The 12,305-nt window shown below is 44.2% G+C and overlaps 1 protein-coding gene across 1 annotated transcript; it reads left to right on the forward strand.

Moving 5' to 3' along the window:
• The first annotated feature begins 290 nt into the window (after positions 1-290).
• Positions 291-12,243, forward strand: LOC125760773 (serine-rich adhesin for platelets). Its single transcript, XM_049421235.1, has 7 exons — positions 291-763; positions 4,140-4,654; positions 4,777-4,936; positions 5,024-9,626; positions 9,793-9,910; positions 10,073-10,218; positions 10,536-12,243. The coding sequence occupies exons 2-7, from the start codon at positions 4,428-4,430 to the stop codon at positions 10,754-10,756; spliced, it is 5,475 nt and encodes a 1,824-aa protein (XP_049277192.1). The 5' UTR covers positions 291-763; positions 4,140-4,427; the 3' UTR covers positions 10,757-12,243.
• Positions 12,244-12,305: the final 62 nt, after the last annotated feature.

Raw genomic sequence — 12,305 nt, forward strand, 5'->3', positions numbered from 1 at the left:
GATCGTAAGATATGTAAACAATTCTAGTTCTAATAACAAATTGATCCATGACTGAACCAAATAGTAACTGTATAAAAAGTTATATTCCCCTAGAAGATGTATATATTTTTCACATAAAACCTCATAATCCTTCCATTAATCTAAAATGGATATTAAAAAAAAAGCGAACGCCGTGGAAAAAAAACGCTACGAATGTCAAACGGAGCATCAGCATGGCATTTTGAACAGTGATCCAACCTCCTGTTAAAATTTGATCAACTGTCAAAGGGTGCGGATGTACCGACCTTTCATGCATGGCCGTCGGTTTTCCATGTGATTTTCTGAGTAGGTGCATGTGTGTTGCTGCTGTTGCCGTTCTAAATCTTCCAACGCGGCTAACTGTGAGAAAACCGGCAGTGCAAAAGTAACACGCTAGAATCTGCCGGAGAATCACAAACCGTGCTAATTACTAATTTCAAGCCGAATTGGTGCACTAAAGCTGTAAGCGAAGCGAAGGAAGAAACACGTGGACGATATCGTAAAGTTCCCGCACCGGAGGACCGGAGCACTGCGTGTAGATGTGTGCGAAGCAGACTGTACCATACCAATGCAGAAGAAAATTGAAGAGGTGGTGAAATTTGTGCACAGAAAGTAAAAGATTCCAATCAAAGAAGCTGTCCCGTCTCGTCGGCCTGCCTTTGTCGAGCGAAGCGGACTAGATGTGTTGGCATCCGGTATTGAATTCAATCACCCATTGAAAACGCCGGGAGCCTTCGTGTGTATGGTACGTGTTAGGTTAGCATGGATAGTGTGTGTATGTGTGAGTGTGTGTGTGGGTATGAACTGTAGTGTTGAAATAGGTGCGCATGTATGTGCAGGGACTGTAGCGGCGGATCGACCCTCCTCCGACAGGGAGGAATGCACCTTGCCCGGCGGAAATAATGCCGGCTTGCTTGTTGTTACGCATACTGTTGCGTGCGAAGAAAAGTTAATTTCGGTTATGTTTCAAGGCCGGGGAAAAGAGCTGATCGTAGAACAAAATGCTCTAGCATATGGATGTTTCTCGCGAAAGGTGTGATGTTGGCGTTTGATTTATGCTGAGGTGTGTTTGATAACGTGGAATCGAAACGTGTGCTCAAGTGAAAGGTTCGCACTCGGACGGATGTCAAACGAGTTCAGCCCAGCCGCCCGGGTGGGGCGCAACATGATGCCGCCTATAAAGAGTGGGGGGTATGGGGTAGACACAGTTTGATGATGTGTGCGGTTGGTTGAATTTCGCAGATTTCAAACACCGTTGCTATGTTGTACGCGTCCACTACTATTCCAAAATGGCAGAAAATAGTGATCGAAGCTACCCGCTAGGTGAAGGAAATGTCTCAAAACCAACCTCTTGTTGATAATAGAGCAAAATAATATTAAACAAAGATATAACAAAGATTGATCCGTCAAGGAAAGAATCTAATCGTTTTCACGGACACTTTACATAACGTGTCCTCCTCGTACGATCGCGAATAGCGTGTTGCGGTGTTTTTTTAAGTATCGGTCGGAAGGTGTTCATCAAGCGAGCTGCAACGGCCATCAACCTTCACTTTGGCGACCGTATCGGTTGCTGCCGCTTTTACTGGCGTGGTAATATTGGCCGATATTTTACGGTTGGTCACTTTGTCGCGTCTGAGTCAACCGAAAACGTTTGGTTTCCATTTTCAGCACATAACATCATGCCAAAATGTGTAGGAAATAATTTTCAAACAAAGCGTTGGCCTCGATTTTCCGCGTTGGCGATGTAAATTCTCGCACCTTTGCCACCGTAAATGGAGCAAAGAAAACGAGCCAAGATCGTATGTTTGATTTATCCTTCCCATCCTGTATGTCTTGAACAAGAAAGCGTGAGCAGCAGATGCAGGAGAACACAAATGGTTTTCCTTCGAATGGTACGCTGTCCTGCACACGCGTCCCTTTCTGCGTTCGCTTAATGCCGAACGTTCGTGCGCAACGATAGGTTCTGAGCTTTCTTTTCTGTTGAAACCAGGACAACACCCTTTCACCTTGTGTAAAATAAATGGATCACTTGCGCGGCTTTTTTGTCTTCTCTTTCCGTAGAGAAATTTTTACATCTGGGAACTTGAAAACAAAGATGTACTGTTTGACCGTTCATAAGTGAAAAAAAAGATTAAACAAAGAAAAGTTGGAATGATGCCACGAATCGGTAAATAGCATTTTTATTTGTCTGGTTCGCTGCCGAATGAGCTGTGGTTTTGTTTCTTTTTCGCATTTAATTCAATAGCTTTGCAAAAGAATCAAATTGACAGAATCATAACAGCAGGCGGCGACGGCGCGCACATGGCATTTCGATTGAACGTCACAGCCACGTGTTTTTGTTGATCTGTCAAAACGGACTAAAACGCATGGTGCGCGTTATCGCGATAGAGCCATTTCTCGCGCCAATCTATTTGTTCAACGAAACGGATACATAGCACGATGATGGTCGTCGAAGTGCTATTAAACACGCACTATTACATCTATCACTACACCTTTAGTAGGTATTGACATATTGGTCAAGCTGTTTGTGAATGCGCTAGTGCGTTGCGTTGCAGCAATATTTTATCACTACATGCGTCACCTTGCGTGCGCGTGTGTAAAGGTGATTGACAACAGCACAACCTTCTCGCGTGGTGTTGTGTTTTGGGGGTTGATTTTAAAAAGGTAGCTCGTAGATCTTTTTGAAAATAAATTGTTTTCTACCCGTAAATACCATTACATCACACATCTCAAGTGTGAAATTCGTCAGAAAAATGTCACACTTTAAGTTATGACGTCTGCAAAGATGTGTAGTTGTAGAGCAACCGTTACGGTTTGATAATATTTTCAATGAAACCATTATGTTTCATTGAACCAGTAGATACATATATTGATACGGATTTGTGCACGACACAGAACCTCCTCGTTCGTAGTACATCTTCACAAAGAATGCACAACTGGTTCTTGTTTATGGTCGGTATTAATAGAATCGTCAACAAAAATGAAAATAACTTGATCTTACATTAATGTTAGTGCCGTGACTAGTGCCAGGCGCAGTTACACAGTTTCCTGTACGTCATTGGAAAGACCCGCTCGTTGTCTGCGGTTCTAGCAAAGGTACGGATATCTTCAAATTTTAACCTGTGCCATCCCCATGCCGGTCGTGCTTCCGGATGGTGTTAAGATTGTCAGAATTGAAAGATAATAAAAGATTGAGACGATGAAAATTTGGCGCATCATTCTGCCATACGTACGTACGCAAATGGCATGTGATTTTTGAATGACGAGTTTAACGTGACTTTTAACCGTATTGTTGGAGATGTACGTTACGAGAACCACTATCTGGCAAAGGGATTTGCTGGTACAATTTAATCGACTGTTCTTTGATTGTTAGTCGTGGTAGATACGAACATATGTGCCGCTTAGCATATGTTGAGCACTAGCGTGTATAATTTGCACACAGCACTAGCAGCACTAAGAGTAACCGCCCGAAAACGTTACCTTTTTTTGCAGCCTCACCTTTTCACTGGTTCGACATTTATTTTTGCCTCACTGATGCCAAAGAAAGAAACGACTCGCCGAGAAAAGTGGGGATGGTTTCGGTGCATTCGGGTTTTTCATTATCGATACCCACTAATTATGCAATGGAATAGTTTGTTTCGGGCGTTCGATACTGCCACTTAGCACATGCACTAGTGCATAAGCGCTGTCGGTAAAATTAGAAGGAAGATGGATACTTTCCCCTAGTATTTCTAACACAGTGTAGTGTAACAACAGAAAGCAGTGTTGTTGTTGCGACCGTTTTCCGGCTGGTTTTCTTTTTGCTTGACAAAACAGTGCAACAGATCTCGATGAGATACGCAACAACAACAACAACAAGAACACAAATCATTACAACAATATTACATACTTCGCAAGCGTGAATGTAGTTCAGCGTAGTAACACACCATCGACTACATCGCAGAGGAGTACCAATTCGACAATCAGCTAGTTCTAGCAAAGCAAGCGGTGTAATTTATTGTGGTATTTGCTGATAAGTTTTCATTAGAAGTACCTATTATTGTAAAATTGTTTCTTACACTAGCTATTACATTTTGTGCGGCTCATAATTGATTTTCCATTTTTTCAACATTTTATTACAGATTTAGGCTATCACAATATCTCAAACGCCAGCAAATATCCTTCGGCTATTTAGGATCTCGGTTCTGGGAGCAATCTTTCAGAACCGAGACGTATACCTAGTAACTGAGTTCATCGTCTTTAAGGAATTTACCAGCTAGACAAGCTTACGAGAATTGGTAGGAAGTTTGGCAATCTAGTATTCCGGTGCAGCTGCTGCACGCGGAGGTGGGAGAATTACGCTATCGCCCACATACGCACATTCGTTGAAATATTGGATTCAAGGAGTTGTTCAAGATCGACAGAAAATCATGATAAATCTTTCCACATCGACTGCGGCACATGCATACGCTTGTCGTACCGGCGGAAGCGGAATGGTGGTAGGCAGGAATGTGCCTAACAGTCGCGGAATCCACTCTCTACGGCCCTTTGTTGGAAATGTGGCAGTCGCAGATACTGACAGTGCTATAGAAACAGCCGATGGGCTAGAAATGATCAGCCACGGATATGGCAGTATTAATGGCTTTCGACACAATCGGTTAGTATTGACACTCGGAAAGCGAGTGTTTGCGTTTATTCTTTGCCATTCGACCTATCTCTATCTTATTTATTTGTGCACGCATTCGATCGCCATCTGTTGATCATGTACTGGGTATGCAGGTTTCAATACGAAATACCCACCGTCGGCCAGCACTATGGAAATGCCTTTCATTTGGCTGAAGATGATGAAGAACTGCGCGATTTTATCGTCGAGCGTCATCATTATGGCACCGATGTGCACAACCTCATGGAGGAACACATTGTTGAGGATGATGATGAAGTGAGTTTAAGAAAAATGTGCATTAATACACTGTATATTGCTGTTCTGTATGGTTTAAAAAAAATAAATCTTTTCATTACTTCGCAGGAGGAAGATATCGAAATGTCCACTGCAGTGGAGGTGATATCGATTGATCCAAATTGTGATTATGATACTGACGAGGAGGACGATGATGTTGAAGAAGATGTTAAGTATGAGAATGAAACAGAAAACGAAAGAGTTCAAGAGTACGAAAATGGTGAAGAGTATGAAGAATCGGAAAAAGATTCATACCAGGCACAAACGAGTGCACTGCAGACCGTCGCACGTAACGTGACGGTTGCGGTTGATGCAGTAAATGCCGTAATAGGATGCTCGCAAGAAGTGAATGAAATGTGTAGTGATTATGTTGCCGGCATCCATTGTCCAACCGAAGACGAACAGCTGGAAGCTGCCGATCGCAGTAGAAGTAGAAATTGTAGTAACACTGACAGCAGTTCCACTAGTAGCTCTAGTCGTGATAGTAGCACCAGCAGCTCGAACAGCGAAGCTATTTCCTTCGTTAAGGCTAAAAGTAAGGAGGTAGCTTTTGTGTCCCCCAACCGGCAAACAGAAGAGCGAACGAAAGACTTAGCGATGCACCAATGCCGCCAATACTCGTATCATTCCGAAGATGGCGAAGAGGACGGGGAGACCGAAGAAGAGGACGAAGACGAAGATGATGATCCAGATTTAGATTTTAGTCCCACTAAAAATACGCTTTGGGAGCTTCCGGCTAAATTGTTGCAGGATAAGTCAGGTACAAAAAAATCCAAAACACAACCGCACGGGCGCCGGAAACGTTGCTCCTCTAGTCAACGGCAATCGTTCTCAATGCCTCATTCTCCGGTTGGTGCCGGGAAGACTGATAATAGGGGTGTTATCGGTGGACTACTACCGACCAGTCTAAGTTTCGACGATCTCGATTCGCTGGTATGCGATTTAAGCCCGATGAAAAATCTGCCAATCGACAAGGCTTCCACTAACGATACGGAGGAAGAAGATTTGCTAGTCGATCCGCTGGTTGATGCAGCCAATTTTGACCTGACCGCATATATTACGGGAGATGATACGATCGGTTGCGACACTAACTCTAAGCGATTAACAGTTGAGAGCAGACATCAAAAACGTGGCACTGTACAGTGTATTGTTGAACCGGCGCAATCCCCTGTTCGTGTTCTTCCAAAGTCCCGCGGTAAGGAACTAAAGGTACTACGTCAGCATATGCTTCCTCGAGAGTATCAGCACAGTTTCATCGCACCCGAGGAAACTGAACCGACGTCGAATGGAAAACGGGACAGTGCAACAAAAGCGGGCCGGAAGTTAACGATGGATGATGAAAGCAGTGAAGCGGAAGATGAGCATACAGTTATAGCGCAAGCAAATAATAAAAGCGCCGAATATCGAAACCGAGGCACAAAGAGAAAGGTAGTCGACGATACTGATAAGGATCCTACATGGAATCCAAACGGTGGTGGCGTTAGTAAATCAAAACCTGAAAATAAGTTATCAAATCAAAAACAATCGGCTTCGGTTGGTTTAGGAATGAATGCTAATCTTTCCGTTTCTAATGCTACTAATAAGCATCTTGTTGGCAGCAGTCACTGTAATAGCAGCGAAGAAGGAGAAAAGGTTTTTTCACAACCTACTGTAACGGTCAAAAAGGGGACGAAATTTGGGCAAGTGATAAAGACGGAAACGTCCTCCACGAAGGGTCAAGTGTTAGGTTTGCCTAAAAAATCTCATAGCAACGCTACCGTAAAACCAGCCTCTGCTAAAGTTGAGCGACACGATCATCAAATCCACACTAATGTCCATCGTAAGAAGACAAATGTGAAATTAGATCATGATTATTGCTCGTCTAAACGGAGTACACTCATACACTCGGCCACGGGAGGAAATGTAGTGAGTTCTTTGGGTCTTACCAGTGGTCAGCAACGGAAAACCATTGAGATTCCATTTCTCCTGCCAACGAAAGAGCAGCTACGCCAGGAGCGCAAGTTACAGAAGGAAAAGAAGCGCTCCGAACAACTGATGGCAGCAAAAAAACATCTGCCACAATCAGACGTAAGTCCTACATCATATGATAATGGCAAAGATAAGCAAGTCCAGGAGTACCAAAGCTGTAACGGCAAAGGGAGCGTTAGTGTAGCAAGTAAAGCGCAAAAGATAGGAACGTCTCTCAGTGGCCCGCTATCCAATGCCGAACATTTGCTGTCGACATTCGAAAGGAAACGAACTGATGTAAATAAAACATGTGTGAATAAGATCACTACTGGGAGCAGCAGTGGTAGTAGTAACGCTAATGATGTTAGCCAATTGGACGCGCGCGTAGTTGAGGTAAAGAAGAATAGTGCGCCTCCTAATGGCATCGGTGGTAGTGTTAAACGCCAGATTTCACTGCTGAAGATAAATCAACCCGCAGCCGCAGTCACGATACCAACTGAGAGTGGTGGCATCACAAGTCATGTGAGCATCAGTACACAGGTGAAAATTGATGAAACGATAAGCAGTTTCACTGCAGCAACGCTGAATGAAAAAATAAGTCGCCAATGTGTTACGGCTGGAAGTCAGCAGCAGGAAGTTGTTGTGACTGGCAATACCGGCTTGACGACACTTAGTGAAGAGGCCAAAAATAAACACGAAGTGGTAGTGCGTAAAAAGCTTAATCTACAAGAGTACAAAAAGCGTCGCGAACATCCAGAGTCTGCGCCGGAAGGTGTTCCGAAGGCAACCAACAGTACCCATCAGCAAAAAATTATCGACAATAGAAGTAATGGTAGTTCCGCAAATTCTACAAACGGGTATAGCAATAGTAAGGTACCAGCGTTAAATGATGCGGTGATATCAAAACCAGAACAAACGATATCCAAGTCAGACACTCAGAACAGTAAAGCAGCGGTAACGATAACGGAACCTCTGGACCCTATTTCTGCCGCTAAGATGAAAGCTTTGCGCATGCAGCAATTGAAGAAGGAGGCGGCAATTAAATCAAACGAAGTGAAACTCAGTCAAAAAACGATACCTCTCATGCCGATTCTACCGCTAGAACAGATCACCTCTCTCGAGTTCGACGAGCACGGCAATCCGTTGCCGTTGGACGAAGCAAAAGTAAGGCAACGTGTAGAGGGTGACGGTGTTCAAGACGCGTTAAAATTGCATCCGGATTATGAGGAAATCATTATCGTTTCGATCGGTTGCAATACGTCCCTTACGATAACACCTTCGGAGAACGATACGCAAACGTCAACAGAACTAGTGCAAGTCAGTTGTCAGCTAGATCAACGTCAGCAACAGCACAATTCGAAGCATGCAACCGGTTGCGAAAACGAAGCTTCACGGCTGTTGAACATATCGGACACCATAAAACGATGCTGTCCGTCGGTGGACACAATGCCCGGCAGTTCGCTAATAGCGAGCATACAGGAGGTGATGATAAAAAAATCAAACATTAGCACCTCCATTCACGGAACGGTTGCAACAGGAGCAACGCAAACCGCACCAGTCGGTTCGGAAGCATCGATAGCGGAAGGTGCAGTATCACTGAAAGCCGAAACAATGTCGAATGCAACTGTTACCGAAAATAATGCTGTTGGAGGAGGAGCAGCACGTGATCATCAGTATGTTTTGCATCAAAGCTCTCCGTACGTGGGCGTATCTCCTCCTAGCTCCTTCTCTCCAGGGAAGCCGGAACGGGCACACACAACAAACACACGACCGGCGGTTGACAATATCATGTCCAGTCCGAGCAAACAAATTCGAACCTCTAAAACATCCGTCAATGGAACGCAGATGCATTCCTTGTCTGGGTCTATAGCGACACAAACAGAGCTCGATACAAATGCCACATCGGTGGTAGAGCACGGTGAAGACAAAATAATCATGCATTTGCGGAAAGATCGCGTGCGTGCACAGCGCACCGATGCAGCGACACAAACCGATTCGTGCGGTCGGTTTCCTCCGCTGTGCAAACTTTCGCCTCCGCGCGTCTCAGCGAAGGAGCAGAAACAGCGCGTTGACAACAGTCAGGAGTCCATCGTTGAGAAGCAACGCGCGCAACACAAGCGCACCGAAAGACGATCGTACCGTCGGCATCATTACAGAAACGGTAGCGAATCGCCATCCGCTGCAGATTCGGATGCAGCTGATCGACCGTCTAGTCGATCGAAATCCCACCAGGAACGGCAGAGGGCGCGGGATCGTCATAGCCATAGTCACAGCCGTAGCCGCAGTCGACATCGTTCCTCGCGACGTCGTTCTTCGTGCTCGTCTGGTTCGCGTTCGCGCTCACGAAGTGATTACTCGCGTGTGCATCACCACCATCGCAGCCATCAGCACGGCAGCAACGGAACCAGTGGCAGCGGGTGCAACAATACTAGCCGTTATTCGCGCAGTCGTCGAAAATCGCGCACGTGCTCGAGATCATCCTCCTCGACGTCATCGTCCCGGTACGGTAGTCGGGGACGTCGCTCACTGTCTTCCTCCTCATCGACCAGTTCGATGTCGTCTTCCGGGTCGTCCGATGGTGGCCATGGTGCGGTGCATTCTTCGCGCAGCCGTTCTCGTTCACCCCGACGATCCCGTTCCCGCTCGGATATACGCTCGAGCACACCCGATCGTCACCGATATAACTCGCGAGAGCACCTTAACCACCGCCGAGCGATCTCACCTGGTAAGTGAGCTTAACGATAGCGAACAAATTCTCTTGCTTTGATGATTATGTATGATTCAATTTAAAAATATAATGTTTTGTGCTTTTAAAAAATTTATTTATTTCCTTACAATGTGTCTCCAACTAATTAAAATGTTTTCCTTTAACTTTGTTTTATTTTTTGCAGAACGCAAGATTGTGTACGTCGGTCGGCTAGAGAGCACCGCGCGGAAAGTAGATTTACAACAGAAATTCCAACCCTACGGTAAAATCGTCAAAATTACTCTACACCTCAAGGCCAACGGGTAAGTGACAGCGTCTATTTTCTACCATGTCTGGAGCTCGGCCCAGTTTCACATCTAGGGCAGCTCCCGGTAGACGTCTGTGTTTATTTAAATCTACTCTTATAAAGAAACCCATTTTTTCTTAAACCGATTTGTTTTGTTTTGCTCCTGTTTCCCTTGTAGCTCTCGGTATGGATTCGTAACGTTCGAAAAACCACAGCATGCGTACGATGCAATTGATGCTTGCGGAACAGATCCAAACCTGCGGAACTATGACGTCAGCTTTGGCGGACGCCGAGCTTTCTGTCGCACACAGTATGCGGATTTGGGTAAGTGCCAAACACTAATGACTAAGTAAAGAACAATCGTGTCAAAATGCATGTGTGATCCTGCGTAGCGACCATTACGTGCCGATCACTGCCCACTAGTTTTCACTAGATATTTCATTGTTTTTCAATGTACCGTGCCTCGTGTTCTTTTTAACCAATGTTTCTTTCGTAAGGTTTATCTCGCCGGCAAGCTTTCAAGAAACCGACATTAGCAATCCACGTGCTTCAAACGCTGTTTACGCGAAAAATCGAAATGGAGATGAACTAATGGTTTTGTTTGTTTTTTTTTAATCCACTTATGCTGCGCTGCTATAAAGACGGTGAAGTGTCCAACGATCACGATCATCAGATGCCATACGTAACGGTCGAAGGAGCATTGCTGCTTCCGTCCAGGGGACCAACACCGTACAGTGGTCCTGCTTTGTGCCACAAAGAACCCACATATGGGAGCGGTGGGCTCACTGGCGGTGGTATGACAGAAAGCTTTGATGATTTGCTGAAGAAGTTCAAGAAGGAGATAGGTGCACGGAAAACATGACCTCGCTGTTGCTGGTTAGACAGAAAGAAGTCAGATTGGGAGTGGTGTGAAGAGTTATTAACCAAAAACAAAGAAAGTACTGTTTCGGTTCCGCAGCTTCAAACTGCCATATGGAATGATCGGTTCTACCAACACCACTACCACCATCAGCAAGGGTTTCGAGAAGATGAAGTATTGTTGGAAACAGTTTTCCTCTATATTAACTCTACCTCACGTTTCACAACAATTAGATTTTTGATTTGACATGACAGAAGAGTGCGATACGAAAACCGGAGAAGCGACAAGAAGGAATTACGGAAGTATGTCCCGGAATGTAAACGAGATTCAGCAATTCAGTAGTCTACTTCCCGCATTAGATGCTATAGGGGAAGCACACTCTCTCACCGAGCGAGCAGCAAGCGGAATAATTGGAAAGGCAAAAATAATTAGGCTGACTAAAAACAAATGAAAATATCTGTGATTGTTTCAGTGAAAGTCCTGTCGTCGTTCAGTGAGTTACTATAATGTCGGCGGCTGCTCTGAAATGAAATGAAATGTTCTAGGTTTACACAGCTCTTGCACTCCACATGCAAATAACACACATCCCCACAACGGGTATGTGGTGCTCGTCACAGTAGTTCTACGTAAACTATCTCTCTATCTTTTAACGTGATACGTACGCGTTGGTTTGAGTTTTTTCCTAATTTAACTGATCAAGCGTAAATGTTTTGATATTCATTTTTCGATTGTGCCACTGCCAATACACTACACCCCCTACACGCCATTTATGGCCCCTTCCTTCTCCTCACCAAGGTCCGGATATAAACGAAAGTGTTTAGTTGTACAGAAATGCCAAATGATTAGGGAAAAGATGGTGTTGGAAGGCAAAGTGTTACAAGAAAATGTTGAGGGTGCTAAAGAAACATTTGACTCTTTTCCTACTCTCATACCGCATACCGCATCCTTTAGCAGAGAATGTGTTTTGTTGGAAACAAAGGACAGCAAAAAGTATGAATTGTTTATCACTATCCTTCTGCGTGTTTTGTTGCGAAACTGCTAGCTTACCGTGAACGAAAATGTGCCCGCGTTACGTAGGAGGTAGTCGTTTTTTTATATCTTTTTTTCGGAAACGGTTTTCTGTACATCGTTTAGGATGAGATGCATGTAAAGACAATATGGTTAGGCATTTTTTTAAATTACATTTACCATCTTCCCCGTCAAAACATGATTGTTGCGTATACAGAGGCAGAAAGCAGACGATGATTGTGGTGAACGAATAAAAACGATTAGGTTGTTTTCTTTTGCTTTGTTCCAATGCTGCTGTACTGGCTTAGTAGTCAGTATGAAGTTTATTAAAAGTACGCGTGTCGCTACAGTGAATTACAGACATATTTTAAGCTTTTTTTAGAAAACACGACTTAATGATCCAATTGTTTCATTTGTTCCGTTTTTTTGCATATTCTTTAGGTTATAGGTTATTTTGAAAATGAAAAATGCAGCGTTGCAAATATAAATAAATGATTTCAGAAAACAAAACATACCCGGCTGGTTAAATGTGTTCTATTGGTAA

The sequence above is a fragment of the Anopheles funestus genome, chromosome 2RL (genome assembly GCF_943734845.2).
Source record: "Anopheles funestus chromosome 2RL, idAnoFuneDA-416_04, whole genome shotgun sequence".
Classification (NCBI taxonomy): domain Eukaryota; kingdom Metazoa; phylum Arthropoda; class Insecta; order Diptera; family Culicidae; genus Anopheles; species Anopheles funestus.

Bases quoted from the DNA above. Each gene is read 5' to 3' on its own strand.
- LOC125760773 (XM_049421235.1), top strand. From the start codon at position 4,428: ATGATAAATCTTTCCACATCGACTGCGGCACATGCATACGCTTGTCGT. The intron at 9,627-9,792 runs GTAAGTGAGCTT...TATTTTTTGCAG, and splicing joins CCGCCGAGCGATCTCACCTG to AACGCAAGATTGTGTACGTC. The intron at 9,911-10,072 runs GTAAGTGACAGC...TTTCCCTTGTAG, and splicing joins CTACACCTCAAGGCCAACGG to CTCTCGGTATGGATTCGTAA.